The sequence below is a fragment of the Nelumbo nucifera genome, chromosome 8, assembly GCF_055504915.1.
Source record: "Nelumbo nucifera cultivar China Antique chromosome 8, China Antique-T2T, whole genome shotgun sequence".
Taxonomy (NCBI): Eukaryota; Viridiplantae; Streptophyta; class Magnoliopsida; order Proteales; family Nelumbonaceae; genus Nelumbo; species Nelumbo nucifera.
The window spans coordinates 56,713,840-56,729,706 of NC_142656.1; the positions used below are offsets into that span (position 1 = coordinate 56,713,840).

A 15,867-nucleotide genomic window follows, 5' to 3' on the forward strand; every position below is an offset into this window, starting at 1 on the left:
GTAAGAATTTATAAATATTAAATTTACCAAAATACCCTCTTAAACTTTGTTTGTGGTTGTTAAGATGGGTATTTTGATATTTTTAAAGTTTTTATAAAAGCTTCTTTATTGCTTAACAAAAATGCAACCCCCCCCCCAATTAGATGTTTGCAGTTGTTGGGGGGCATTTGAAGATTTATGAGGGAGGGGGGGAGGCGTTTAAGTCATTTAGGGATTGACTCATGCCAAACCGTGTTAACATGTGTGCCTTATCCTTCAAGTAGCATGGCCCATTCTATACCTCTATATATTTATTATATATAAGAAAATAAAATATGATTATGCTTGTGAGCTTCACCAACCAAGCTTCAATGACCCAAATTTGACTTAAGCTTGATTTTAACAAAGTTGAACTAAAACCCAATAGCTCACATAAAGCTCAAATTGTTTTCACCTCTAGTAGGTGTTCGTATGAAATAGGCAAATTAGGTAAGCACAATGAATGAGTGAGCACCTAATAGCTGTGTGACACTTATCCCGGTGCTTTTCATCTAAATGTTTTTGTTCCGTTAAGTAACTAATAAGTAAAAAACGAAAAAGGGAAAATTGTAGAGGAGAAGAGACGTATCTGAATCAAAATTTTGGTATGAGCAACAATGCTGCAAGAGACTTTTAATCCGATCCGATCTGGGATTGTTAGCACTCGACCGGTGATGATTTTCTTGGATTTCTGTGGGAATAGCCACCAGTTCGAACAGCAGAGTTCACAGAAAAGGAGCTCGATTGATGATTAAAATGACAGAGCAACGGCAGTGGGGTGATAAAGAAAATCAGTCGCTCACAGGAGAAATGGTAGTTTTGAAGGTTAGTTGGCCAACCAGTCAATGTTTGAATATTATTAAATTCTATTACAGACCATTGGAATCCTCTCTCCAGTTCGTGTGAATGCAGCGCTACTGCTAATAATCTCATCTTAGATCGATGATACAGTAGAAAGAATGGCGTATGCTAAGATCGTTTCTCATCAAACCAATGGGGATGCATGCTATGTTACGTTGGATATTGATGAAGATCCCAGCAAGGAATTGGCTGTTTCTACCCTCAAAGATCTAGAACAGCTTACTGGTAAGTCTTCATCGTCCTATAGCTCATCTTGTTGTATTCATAGAGTGCCTGAGAAATTTCACAAAATAAATCAATATGCTTATGTGCCTGAGTTGATAGCTATCGGCCCTTATCACCATGGTAAAGAAAGCTTGCAAACCATGGAAGAGCGCAAAAGGGAATATGTCAAAGCACTTCTTCATCGAATATCAATAACACCAGAGTCAAATTTAAAAAGTTTACAGGAGTTTTTCAAAGTTTTATGTAGCTTAGAAAAACAAGTCCGCAAATCATACTCAGAAATCATCAACCTGAGCAGGAATGATTTCTTGAAAATGATGCTATTTGATGGTGTCTTCATAGTTGAGCTCTTTCTAAAGAGTGCAAGGGAAGTTAAAAGGGATGAGGATGACCCAATATTCAATACCAACTGGTTGTATGCTAGTCTGGTCCGTGACATGATATTACTTGAAAACCAACTTCCTCTGTTCGTTCTTGACAAGTTATTCAATAAAATAAAGTCGAACTTCCCCGGCCAATATGAAAATCAGTCTCTCACAAGGCTCGCCCTTCGTTTCATCAAGCCTTTAATTCCAAACGACCAACTACTACTTCGAAAGACTTCCAAATTTATAGGTAGCAAGCATTTGCTCGATCTGACATACAATGTGTTGTTAGATGAAGTGAAATATTCGCCATCAATGGCGATTCCACGAGAGAATCTCTTGCCCAGTGTAACAGGGCTCCAACGGGCTGGGGTCAAATTCAAGAAGGGTCATGAAGAAACAAGTTTCCTGGACATTAAATTCATTAAAGGGGTGTTGGAAATTCCACCATTACGTATTGAAGATCACTTCGAGGTTCTGCTGAGAAATCTAATTGCATGGGAGCAATGTTGTATCACCGAGGATTGCCCTTGTATATTCACATCCTATGCTTTCTTGATGGATAGCCTCATTAATACCACGTCAGATGTGGAACTTCTCTGTTGCCGTGACATTATCACCAATCTCTTGGGCGATGATAAAAACGTCTCTTCACTCTTTAATAATCTCTGCAAGGAGGTTACTCTTGTTAAGTTTTGTTATTCTGATATCTGCCACCCGATAAAAGATTATTGCAAGAATCGTTGGCATGTGTGGCTGCCGACTTTCGTACGAAACTTTTTCTACAGTTGATGAGTGATATTGAGGTTGTTGACTTGTTGTTGAAGACTTGAAGACACCAGTGAGATCAGTTCAGTTTGGTTCATCACGTGCGACAGGTTTGCATATGCTTTTATAGACTATTGTAATGAATAAGACTGGGTGGTGGTTAAGATGAAATGGATAGAATTTGAGTTAAATTGTTTTTACGTCTCTTGGTCGATGTATTACTTAGATTTGATCTATGCATTATTTTCATTTTTTTTATAATTTAGGAAAATCAATGCATTATTTTGTACTTTCACTAAACTCTACGTATTGCAACTTTAATTCTCGCTTTGTATTCTTTTTTGTTTCACTAAGAATCATTCATAAATTTACTCTTTATATTTACTTTAGGCTGTGTCTGGTTTGAAAGAGAAGCAGGCCTCTACAAACTTTTTTCTTCATTTCTTGATGAATCTTTTTGAACATAAACAAAAAAAAAAAGAAATTTATTAAGGGTTTGTTTGGTTTACAGTTAGAATCAGAATAGTCTATTCCCATAGTATATTTTTGGTTCAGACAGGAATGGGAATAGGAATGAGAATTGGAATTAGTAAGAATGAGATTTTGGGGGTGTTCTATTGCATAAATGAAAACACACCCCCCTCAACAAGGCAATTGATCTGCACCGTGGACAAAGATGTGTGGACTGAACCACACCACACCTTCGTAAGTGTTCCACAATGTTTGTTGCATTTCAGTCTACACCTTGTATTATGATTTCATGCACCTCAATTACAACATGGATTAACACAATGATATGACAGTAATTGGAAATTGAGAATGCTTCTCCCAAACTACAACTAATTTTACAATAGCAGGTGCATAAATTCTTACCAGGGGTGACGATAGTTGTAGCAACAGATAACGAGGGTAGGGTTACAAATCGATCGAATAATGATCTGATCCAATCTGATATCTAATCATATTTGGTCGAATTTGGATCACCCTTGTTTGGATCTTTGAGTCGAATAATAGGATCTGATTAGAAATCGGATCGAATTCAGTTCACCCCTATTTGATCTAAGAATTTTCAATCCAATATATAAGTTATATATTTTTTATATAAATATATAAAATACATATATATGTTATTCATTTATAAATATATTATTTATATTGTATTTTTGTAATTGTTATATTATTTATGTTTTATAAAAAACATGTATATATGTGATAAAAATAATTAAAAATACTTGTATTTTTTGTTTTTCTTTATTTCAATTGGAATAATTTTTTCTTTTAATAATTTATTATTTTTAAAGAAAACAAGTCGGACCGGATTATATCCAAATATCCGACTTCCCAATTGGATTTGAATTCAAATCCTTGCCTAGAAGATCCGATTGGACCAAATCTACAATGAACCATGTCGGATTGGATTTGGATATAACCCTGATTCGAATTGCATCTGATCCGTTTGCTTCCCTAACGATGGAAAATGGTGAACAATGGTGTGCTTCTACTCAACAACAAATTAGCAACAACAAGCCTTGTAATGAACAATGAAACTAAACGGTAAGAGGGAAATGTTGCACAAAAAAATAAAAACAAAATGACTGTGGAAAATGGAGATGAATCACTTAGATCTGACAGCCCAATGATGTAGTGGCGTTCAAAGTAGCAACAGTGCCTGACATGAGATAGAGAGGTAGTAGACACAATCTTCACATTGACAAGCCCTAAATGTAAAGGTAATATGTTGAGAATAGTGTGAAGCATGGGAAGACACATTATAGAGTAATCGAACCACTGGTTTTGGGGTGGCGTGTTTTGGAGATAAATGTCCACAGTAGCAATGGACTATCCATGAGAAATAACCGTGGACAATATTTTGCCTTGTGATGTAGACTAGTCCACAATATAGTGTGATTTGGTCTACACAACGCTGCAATTGAACCACTGGTTTTGTGGGGAGGCATGTTTGAAAATGCAATATCTCATGGTGCATCCACACCACCAAACTCCACCTTTATTCCCAAGGAAGGGGGTAGGGAATGGCTATTCCCTCAAATGGGGGAATACCATTCTAGCATATAGTAGTAGAAATGCTTTCTTGGGTTTTCAATGGTCAGAAAACCATCTAATCTCTGATCTGATTTCCTCTAGTATGAAAACAGAATTGCCACCGATTAGTAGATTGAATTCGAATCGAACCAGGCAATATTCGAATTCAAATCTAACTAAAAAATTCGATATATGATGGATATTCGCTTGAATTCAAATTCATCTAATTAATTGTTTTAAGTAATTAATATATATATAAAATAAATATTTTAGTTATACAAAGTATATAAATATATATAATATATATAATATATATAAATATATATAAATATATATAAATATATATAAATATATATAATATATTTATATATTTTAATTGTTATATATAATCAGTTGAATTTTGATATTTATCGGATTGAATCAAGTCATATCTGAATTTGACCGATTATGATATTTGAATTATCTAAATTCGATTTGATTTTATCTCTCAAATTCGAAATCAGATTTTCTAATATTGTTGACACCCCTACCGATCAGATGTTAGCGTTCATTTGCAATCATCATCTTCTTCATATCAGGCTGTATTAATCAAAAGAGTGTTAAACTAAGAATAGGTTTTAGTAAATCCATCACGCTAAAAAATGGAGACATGTCATCTACGTCATTTATTACAACTACTTAAAGACGGATCAATGCTGAAAACTCCAATCCAAATTAAATACTCACAATTAGGTGTGTCAATGGACTATTTTTGAATTTTATGCGTTCAAACTAAAACTAATTTGGATGGATTGGACAGACCAGCAAGACATGTTAAATTGGACCAGTCCAGACTTGATGATTCAAAATATATATTGGATTGGATTGGACCTAATTCATCTGTATTGAATTTATATTGGATTGGGTTAGATTGAGCCAATATCTGGTCAATTGGTAGAAGATAAGAATATAGGTGTCATGAATCAGGTTGAGGTTAGAATTGATCAAAATTGAAACAAATTTGAACAGATATAACAGTTCAGACATTGAATTGGACTGGACCAAAATGGTCCAAAACATTCATTGCATTATATAAATGGACTCATATTGGAATAGATGAGATTGGACCAAATCTAATCCAATTGAGACCCCAAAAAACTGTCCTAATGCTGTGTTTAGTTTGACGAATCTCTTTGGAAAATTACAGTTAGTTAGGGGGGAGTTGGGGAAATTGAGGAAAAATTCTTGTGAAATTACTCAAGAACTTTCTTTCCATTTTCACACAGCCAAAGAAGTAAAATGTGTGAAAAGAAGGCTTGATAGTTTGACATCATTCATTTCCTTTGGATTATTGATCTCTTGCTCTTTGTAACTTGAGCACCATTGATGGATCTTAACCTTGATGTTAGATGCAATGATGAAATGATATTGGTAACCTGCACCCAGTCATGATTTCAGTCCAAATTAAACTAAAACAAGTAAAAGTTTTGAAAACCATGGACGTAGACCCAGACTATTGAACCATTGACTCCTAGACCTGGCCAATGGGTTATATATAATAAAGGAAAATTCTTAGAACATTTTAAAGGCCATTACTTTACGCTTGATCGTCCGGCCATTATTAATCAATTTCATAAAATAAACCAAGAACTGAACCAATTATTAACAAATTGGACTCGACAGAACAACTGAGGGTGCTCCTCCCTACCTACTAAAGGATCAACAATAACCAAATGTAACAGGCTATCAAGCCAACATAGGGGACTTCTCCAAACAGAGGATGACCCCAGAATCAGACAACCCTTACACCATTAACCATACAAAGAGAGTCACACTCAATCATTAGTCTAGGAATACTAATTGTGACAACTACAGCGTATTCTGCAGATTTTGCCCATCCTCATTCTTCATCAAAAAAACCAGACCACTGAGACCATGGATCAAGAAACTACCATCAGAACTTGCTTTAAAGAATGACTTGCCACCAGAAGACACTCCATCCTCGAAAGTGATTCACGTCCAGTGGCTTGGTGGCAAAACAATTCCGATCAGTGTGGTGAGCTCAGACACCATTGCAACAATGAAAGATATGATTCAGGACAAGTTAGGGATACCATCCTTGATGCAGAAACTCAAATATGAAAACGAACTGCCCGAAGATGGGAAAACTGTAGCAGAATACAGAATTCAGGGCACGATTTACTTGATTCTCAATTTAAGAGGTGGAGGCAACTCATCTGGTCCAAATAGCGGTGGAATGCAGATTTTTGTGAGAAGGCAAAATGGAGGCGGGCGTCCTGATACTATCATTCCTATGGAGGTTAAAGGATCTGATACGATACAGAAGGTGATGAGGAAGGTACAAAAGTCCGCAGGTATTCGTCCAAATGACGAGAGTTTTTGCCTGGAATTTAATGGGGCGAGGCTCACCGATGCTAATAAAACCCTTAGTGAATGCAACATCCGCGACAGAGCAACACTTCATCTCACCCGAATTAATGTTCATCACGAGAATAGGATTGGATTTTCCTTCTCAATTCCACTGTTTGGAAGGAAAGCTTCACCTTCACCCCAGCAGAATGAGCAGAATTGAAGAAATTCGGTTTAGCTGAACGCCATTGCTGTGTAGCAAGCTTTGGGATTATTAATAACAAACCAACACCAGTCATAAATGCTAAAGTGACTACAAGATAATCAGTGTACGTAGGGATCTGTTACCAATAAAATGCTTGAGCATGGCCTGTTGGAAGCATTGGGAGCATGATAAACTCCTAAGATGTCATATTGTGTTATTAATTTGAGATAATCAATTATCTTTAGCCTATATTTGGTTCGAAAGAAAAGGAAGGGAAAAGCATGAAAACCTATACAAAGTTTGTAAAGATTTTCTTATCTTTTCCTACTTTTTCCTTCAAACCAAAAATAACTTAAATGTAATAATGTATCAAGCATCTATCTATCTATCTATTATATATACATAATGCAGTTGTTGATATTAGCCTCTCTATTACTAGCTAGTTTTACAATTTATTTGCTACTTTTAAAACTTTAAGAAGATTATTTTAATTTTTATTTTCTAAACATTTTCATTAATTGGGTAGTGGGTTTCTGTTGAGAATCAAGCAATGGATTCCAATTTCCAAACCAGCATATCTCGAGCGAGTGATTAATTTCATGAATAAAACCATCAAACATCGATCTAGGGTTTGTTCAGCTTTCGGGTTAATGGTTTTTAGCCGCCCAAATTCATGATGGATACCCCCTCAACTAAGGAAGAGGGAGTTGGTACAATGGCCTTTGGATTGATCAATACAAATTAATTATATGAATGTCATTTCTATCAAACATAATAATTTGTATTAGTCAATCCAAACTACTGTGTCAAACAAACCACCACATATCCCACCAATAATAACACCAACCACTCACATTTTAACTTATCTATTAAAATAATCGCTTACATTAATTAAAATAGTCAACAACTTTGAATGATTTTTTGGTTACTCAACAACTAGGGTCTTGTCCTCATCCCTTGCAACAGATAGGTTGTAAGTCATTAAAACTGAAGATCAGGACGCGCGGGACAAAGGGTGTAAACGTATAGAATTTGAGCCATACTCGAATTTGAATCTGATTAAAAATATCGATATCTGAATTTGAATTTGATTTGATATCCGATGGAAATTTATTTTTAATTGGGTTGAACCGAGTTGAGCTCAAGTAGCTTGCGATTATCGAATTTTGATCTCCAAGTTTTTTAGTCAAGCTCAAGCTCGAGCCACCCAAAACTCTATTTGGCTCAGCTTGATTATACCACTTGAATGATGTAGAAAATAAAAACTTATTCAAAGATTTCATCTAATAGCTTAAGCTTTTAGGTTGAATGGTTCCTTAAGATGGTATTAGAGTTTGTTTGACAATGTGGTCTATGTTCAATCTTTGCAATCTTCATTACAGTTGATTAAATTTTAATACAAATATATGGGTGGATCTATGCATGTCCACACTTAAAGCCCAATAGTCTGGGCAATTTTAGACAATAAAAAACTTATTCAAGGACCTCATTTAACAGTTTGAGCTTGTAGGTTGAAGGGTTCTTTGAAACATGTCTAATGTCATTTTTTTTTACTGTAAGTGGTGGCCTTCCCATTATAATTTGAAGGTAAGAAAATATCCTTTTAATTCTTTAAGATCATCTGAAGTGAGAAATTTTGCAAAGCTCAGAGTTATCATAACCAAGAATATTGACAAAATTATAATGTAAATACAAAACTTAAAACCAAAATCGGTTTTTTTTTTTTTTTTGGTTCACTTCAAAATCGGTTTAATCAGTTCGTCATTCAATTATACGGAGTAGACCTAACCCATTGACAATTCTCTCTAATGTCTTCCAAGCCCTGTTCACATCCAACAGCATATGAGAGTTGGAAGATGTTGGATCCGTTTGGGAGGGCTCCAGTGTTGAATAAGCTGTGTTAACTACTCATAAGCCCCTTCTGCGAAGCTACCAAAGGGTTGAGAGGGCTAGCCGTGTTGACTAAAACCCTTAACTAACTTACGGGAAAGTCATTTGTCAGTTAAACATAACTATTTTTTATTGGGCTTTTCTGTGAAGCCGCTGTGTGAAAAGCCTTCTCAAACGGGCACAGTTTCCTCAGGTTGACCCATTCTTTTTTTTTTTTTTTTAAATAGGATTGACGTGAGGTGTTACTGAAGTATACTCGGAAGTACCTCGGTGTCCTTCCTGGAATGAGCGAAGAAAAACATATTTGCTGCCAAGAAATTTCTATACCTACAAATAATTAAGATATAAACATTCTGCATGGTTATAGCAAACTACCAGTCAATTGGTAACCAAACTCCTCACATTGACAGGCAGGTATCAGAAGACTCACCGGTGAGGATCGTGAAGAAGGCATACATCAGGTATCATTTTGTTCCTTAATTATATAGGTTTGAAGGAAAAAGGTATGTTTGGTTTGAAGGAAAGAGGTAGAAACATGTATAAATCTTATATAGGTTTCTCTACTTTTCTCTTTCTTTTCTTACCTTTTCCTCCAAACAAAATATAGTCTGAGTATGGCATTCAGTGATAATCAGAGACATTCTTTATATATAATCTCACCACGCCTTGTATACAATTTTTTTTTTCTTCTTTCTTCCTAATTTTGGTGGTAATTTTAAACATGAGTTTATAGCTCATGTCTTACTCTTAAAACTATTCCATTACTTCTATACAATCAAGACATACATTAGTAATATCTCCCCATCAATTTAATATACAAGTAAGGAACATATTTTCCATATACGAACCAGAGGCTATTCTCTCCTATATAATTTTTGCTTTCACTTGAAAATTGATGATGATTGGTTGTTTCAGACATATATAAAAGCAGGGAGGCAACAATTCAGCTGTGCCATTCTGTGGCTGCTTATGTTAAAAGCAATATATTGATAGTAGGGGTGTTTTGTATCATTGTCATGTATTAGCAAAATGAAGTCAACTTGTCCTAATTTCTTAAAAAAAAAAATCGTACAAAGCATTTTCTGTAACGTCAACCCCTCCATAAAAGTAGAGAATTGGGATATAGTGCACACTAACAATAGAAAACGATTGGTTGTTTCAGATATATATAAAAGCTGCCATTGTGCGGCTGCTTATGTTGAAAGCAGAGGCTATTCTCTCCTATATACTCTTAAAACTATTCCATTACTTCTATACAATCAAGACATACATTAGTAATATCTCCCCATCAATTTAATATACAAGTAAAGAACATATTTTCCATATACCAACCAGAGGCTATTCTCTCCTATATAATTTTTGCTTTCACTTGAAAATTGATGATGATTGGTTGTTTCAGACATATATAAAAGCAGGGAGGCAACAATTCAGCTGTCCCATTCTGCGGCTGCTTATGTTAAAAGCAATATATTGATAGTAGGGGTGTTTTGTATCATTGTCATGTATTAGCAAAATGAAGTCAACTTGGCATCAACTCAAGTATGGTGTCTCATTTTTTCTTTTATTTGGTTGAGCTGATTATCAAGAAAGCCGCTGTTTTGGCTTATGTTCTATCAGACAAACGTCAAATGCTGTCTTCCTCCAATCCCAAGCCATTTTTCACTGTTTCACTTATGTGGCGTCTAATTGTCTTAAAGTGATTAAGTGTGAAAAACATTTTGTCCTAATTTCTTAAAAAAAAAAAATCGTACAAAATACATTTACCTATTTGTTTCGATGTACTCTACCTTTATACAAATACAAATATGTATGTAGAATGTAAAACCTTATATTTTATATTATTTTGTATGTATTTATACTGTACATTATCATTGATACGTTTGTCACTGAAATCAATGGAGGCTTTTGGTAATTTCATATACAAGGTAAAAGGTTGAGTTTTGACGTTTGACATGGAGATGAAATCGGTCAAAGCTGAGAATAAAGGGAAAAAGCTGGAGAATGCAGAACCTCTGAGGGACGACTGTGACCATATCAATGACTCCGACGTCATCCTCGAAAAAGCACAAGTGATTCACGTCCAGTGGCTTGGTGGCAAAACAATTCCGATCAGTGTGGTGAGTTCAGACACCATTGCAACAATGAAAGATATGATTCAGGACAAGTTAGGGATACCATCCTCGATGCAGAAACTCAAATTCGAAAACCAACTGCTCGAAGATGGGAAAACCGTAGCGGAATACAGAATTCGGGGCACGATTTACTTGATCATCAATTTAAGAGGTGGAGGCAACTCAGCTGGTCCAAATTGCGGCGGAATGCAGATTGTTGTGAAAAGGCAAAATGGAGGTGGGCGTCCTGATACTGATACTGACATTAGTCTGGAGGTTAAAAATTCTGATACGATACAGAAGGTGATGAGCAATGTGAAAACATCCGCAGGTATTCATCCAAAAGACAAGAGTTTTTACCTGGAATTTAATGGAAAGAGGCTCACCAATCCTAATAGAACCCTTAGTGAATGCAACATCTGCGACGGAGCAACACTTCATCTCACCCGAATTAGGATTGGATCTTCCTCCTCAATTCCACCGTCTGGAAGAAATTGAATGCTAAGTGAGTACAAGATAAGCAGTGTACGTAGGGATCTGCTACCAATAAAATAAATGCTTGAGCAGGGCCTGTTGGAAGCATTGGGAGCATGAAAACTTATACACAGTTTGTAAAGGTTTTCTTTATCTTTTCCCACTTTTTCCTTCAAACCAAAAATAACTTAAATGTAATAATGTATCAAGCATCTATCTATCGATCGATCGATCTATCTATCTCTATTTATTATATATACATAATGCAGTTGTTGTTGATATTAGCCTCTTCATCCTTCTCTATTATTTTACTAGCTAGTTTTACAATTTTTTTGCTACTTTTAGAACTTTAAGAAAATTATTTTTAATTTTTATTATCTAAATATTTCCATTAATTGGGTAGTGAGTTTCTGTTGAGAATCGAGTAATGGATTTCCAATTTCCAAACCAGCATATCTCGAGTGGTCAGCTTTTGAGGTAATGGTTCAGTGGTTTTTAGCTGCCCAAATTCATGATGGACACCCCCTCAACTAATCAATCCAAATTACTGTGTCCAACCAACACTCCTTAAAATTAAGAAGGCAATGTATCAAAATTGCAATATAAAGAGGGATACACGGAACGTCGCTGGGCTTACGTGGCCTCGCAGCAGGTTTTTTTTTTTCTCATGACATCTTCCACTTGACTTTGACTTGTCGTTTTTAACGGGTCATTTATAACCACCACATATCCCACCAATAATAACACCAACCACTCACATTTAACTTATCTATTAAAAATGTCACTCAAACGGATCGAATTTGAGCAATACCCGAATTTGAATCCGATGGGTATTTGAGCATTTGATTTAATTTGAATTTCATTAATTAATTATTTTAGGTAATTAATAAAATATAAAATAAATATTTTATTTATATAAAGTATATAAATATATAAATTATTTATATAATTTAATTATTATATAGATATTTAAAAATTTTATCTATTATATATAATAATTAAATAATTGATTGAATGTGGATATTTATCGAATCGAATCAGGTTATATCCGAATTCGACCGATTAAATATTCGAATCATCCGAATTCGATTCGATTATGTCAAATCTCAAATTCGAATGAAATCAGATTTTTGAATATCATTGACACCCCAACATTGGTTGGATTAAGGTTGAGGTGCCCTCACCTCTCATGACTTCTTGTTGGTTATAGATTTACATCAATCCAATCCAAACACAACCGGAGTTGCACAAGTACAAATAAGTGTTTGGATCTATTACCCACAATATGTTCTCACGTTTACGGGACATCATAGTAGTGTATGGGAAAAGGTTGTATCGGCTGATACGTATTGTTGGGAATTGAGGTTACAAAAACTTGGAAAAAAAGCTCTAAGACATGTTTGAAGATACCATCTTTAAAACGTTATTTATCTCTACTCAATTTTACTGAATTTGCTGTTGTGGGTTACAGAAAAATTTATTCCTATGATACAATAGGGGCTTGGGCGAAAATCTATAACTAGCAAAGTTAAAGAGTCTCCGAATAAATCTTCTGTAAGACAGTAGCATATCAAATTAAGAGCGGCAAGAATGATTCATTCACTACAAGAAAAATGACCTTTGGCAACAGTCCAATATAGGAAAAACTATTGTCAAATGTTTTACTTACAACTAAATGAGTTATTGCTAGCGAATCTATTGCTAAAAGTGTTATGTAACAATAAAGTATTGTGAAATATGTTTTTTCACAACAATCGGTCCATTTTCTAGCAAAAATGCTTATAGAGATGTTTTTTTATGCTGTTATATATCAATTTATATGCCACTATATACTTATGTTGGTGTATTTGTGGCATATAATCTTGTGCCGCTAAAAATTATGTCGATATAGGGTATAGTGGCATTTAGAGAAATACCGCTGCAAACAATACTATAATAGCATTTAATCAATCAATAATTGAAACACGTTTGTTCAACTATCATATTCAATATTAGAATCATTAAAAATCTGTGATTTTATAATAAAATTCAACAAAATAAATACTCATTCCAAATAGAATTAATACAATGATCTTCAATAAAAAGACACTAGGATGAAATTCAAATGCAAGATCATTATCTTTAGTAAATTTATTCTCTATTTGATAAGAGAGATTGTATCTCTTATAGCACTTCATCAATGCTCCATGTCCAGGCTTATTACACAACTGATAAACAATGCCATTACCTCTTCCTTTCCCTTGACCTTGTCTAAAGGGCTGATTATTACCATACCCCCTTCCTTTGCCATGATTAGACCTGTTCATGGGTTGGGCTCGGGCTGGGTTTTACTCTTGTCATTAATGAAAATATGTCAGGCCCAAGCCCAAGCCCAAGCCTAGCCCAACCAATGGGCCTATAACTTGGGCCTGAGCCCGAGCCCGAGCCCAAAGCCCGACCTAATAAAAAAAATTACAATTTTCCCTATTTAAATTAGAATTAAAAATGCAGACTGTTTTCTTTTTCCTATTTAAATGAACAATGGGCCTAAAAGATGGTTTTTTTCCCTTTCTTTTACATTTTAAAACACAGTTTTACATTCTTAAATAAAAAAAAAAATATTCAAATGGACATAATCACATAACCCATTTTAAGTCTAATTTTAGGTCAGCTTGGGCCGGGCTATATTGACAAAACCCGAGCCCGGCTCGAATTTATTGCGGGCCAGACTTTTTGGCCCAAGTTTAAACCCACAAGCCTATAAACATGTTCAAACCTGTCTAGGGGCCGGGCCGGCCCGTCGGGCCACTAGGCCCATGAGCAGGTCTAGCCATGACCAAAATTTCCTCTATTTTCATCTTAAGGAAATAGAGAAAATTGAGAGCAAATATTATTGTTTTAAATGTTACTTGTAGCAACATTCACATGAGGAGTTTCACCAAAAATATTATGTTGAAGAAGCCATGATTCATGACTAAGGTGCATCCCTAAAACATCATTGATGTATAGGCAATCTGCATCAGCTTTATTTGTTATGGAAGCGATAAGAAACTCATATTCATTGCCTAGGCCAGAAAAGAACATAATGAATCCTCTGTTGGTATAGGTTTAGAAACCACAACTAAATTAATTATCTGCAATTGTTTTGACTTTTTGAACATAATCATTTATTGACAAATTACCTTTCCTCATATTTGGAAGATGACACTTGAGTTGTAGTACCCTGAATCATGAAAAAGAAGAAAACAATCTTTCCAGGACAATCCAAACTTTAGCCACAATAGATATTGATGAAGGGGAATTTGGCCCGACCTCGCAGTTACCCGACACGTGGCAGAAACAAGCAACTCGGGATAGTAGAGCGCCCGAAGCAAGCACCGAAAGCAAAGTCCAAGCTCGCTACTGAGCCCGAACTCCAGACCGCCCTACTAGGAGCCCGAGCTCCCCACCAAGGGCCCGAGCTCCCCGCCAAGAGCCCGAGCTCCCTACCACAAGTCCGAGCTCCCTACTAGGAGTCCGAGCTCCCTGTTAAGAGCCCGAGCTCCCCGCCAAGAGCCCGAGCTCCCTATTAAGAACTCGGAGCTCCCTACTGAGAACCCGAGCTCCCTGCAAGGAGCACACTATATTGGGCCCCAAGCCTCGCAAAGCTGTGACCCGAGCTGGCCCGTGGCAGCTTGGAACACTCCCCAAACCGAACTCAAGACATCTCGCTCACTCCAACACTTCGCCTCCGAAACACCAGGCTAATCAAACGTACCTGACGCCAGGGACGTCCGTATCCTTGGGCGACGCACCTGACTGATTTGGGATCCGACGCCTGACAGCCGCACTTCAAACGGCCTCCTGCTACCGCCACCTGCCACCGTCGTTACTAACCACAGAGACGGCTCTAACAAAGGAACAGTGGCGGTTCTGACCGGCCAGAGGAAATGACATCCAAACTAGTAGGAGTTCAGAAGTAATCATGCCCGATGTGACAGAAGCCTGAGAGTGAGTGCGCGAGGTGGTTATAAAAAGCTCCTACCCCCCAGAAACGAGGTATGCTAACTTTTGCGCTATCTGGTCTATCTTGCCTTTGAGAAACTCTAACTTGAGCTTCGGAGCCCTTATGCCGGGTCCTCCCCGGAGCTTCTCTTCCCCTTCCATTTCAGGTCCCTGCCACTCAGTTCAGAGGCAGGATCGTTGACAGCTAAGATCGGCCGGATTGTGCATCATCAATTGGCGCCGTCTGTGGGAACGCTTCAAAAGGCCTCCCTCCAAAACTTTCATACCCCCTTTCTTCTTCTTTGAAAAACTCAATACTCATGGCCTCATCCAGCAACGCCGGACGCGGCACAGAGACAAACACCACCGGGGAACAGCCCCAAGTTCCCGTGGTGTGTGTCGGGCAGTTCACCATCCCCCTCTCAGTGGATGGAACCCCCAATCTGAATACGCCACAAGCAATGGCGCCTGTAAACCTGCCTGCCACAAACATCCCCTTCCCTCCCCCCATCGAGACTACCTTCACTGAACCAACCGCCATCCCCCTGGCAGCTAGCCAAAATCGGCTGGACGACCTAATGCAGTGCATGTGGGC

At 36.7% G+C, this 15,867-nt stretch overlaps 1 protein-coding gene across 1 annotated transcript; it reads left to right on the forward strand.

Annotated features, from left to right (window-relative positions):
* Nucleotides 1-831: 831 nt before the first annotated feature.
* Nucleotides 832-2,537, forward strand: LOC104590286 (UPF0481 protein At3g47200-like). The gene is made up of 2 exons (XM_010248880.2): nucleotides 832-1,104; nucleotides 1,204-2,537. The coding sequence occupies exons 1-2, from the start codon at nucleotides 978-980 to the stop codon at nucleotides 2,259-2,261; spliced, it is 1,185 nt and encodes a 394-aa protein (XP_010247182.2). The 5' UTR covers nucleotides 832-977; the 3' UTR covers nucleotides 2,262-2,537.
* The last annotated feature ends 13,330 nt before the right edge of the window (nucleotides 2,538-15,867 follow it).

Excerpts from the sequence above, each read along its gene's own strand:
- LOC104590286 (XM_010248880.2), top strand. The coding sequence starts at position 978 with ATGGCGTATGCTAAGATCGTTTCTCATCAAACCAATGGGGATGCATGC. Across the intron at positions 1,105-1,203 it reads AGATCTAGAACAGCTTACTG|CTATCGGCCCTTATCACCAT; the intron begins GTAAGTCTTCAT and ends CTGAGTTGATAG.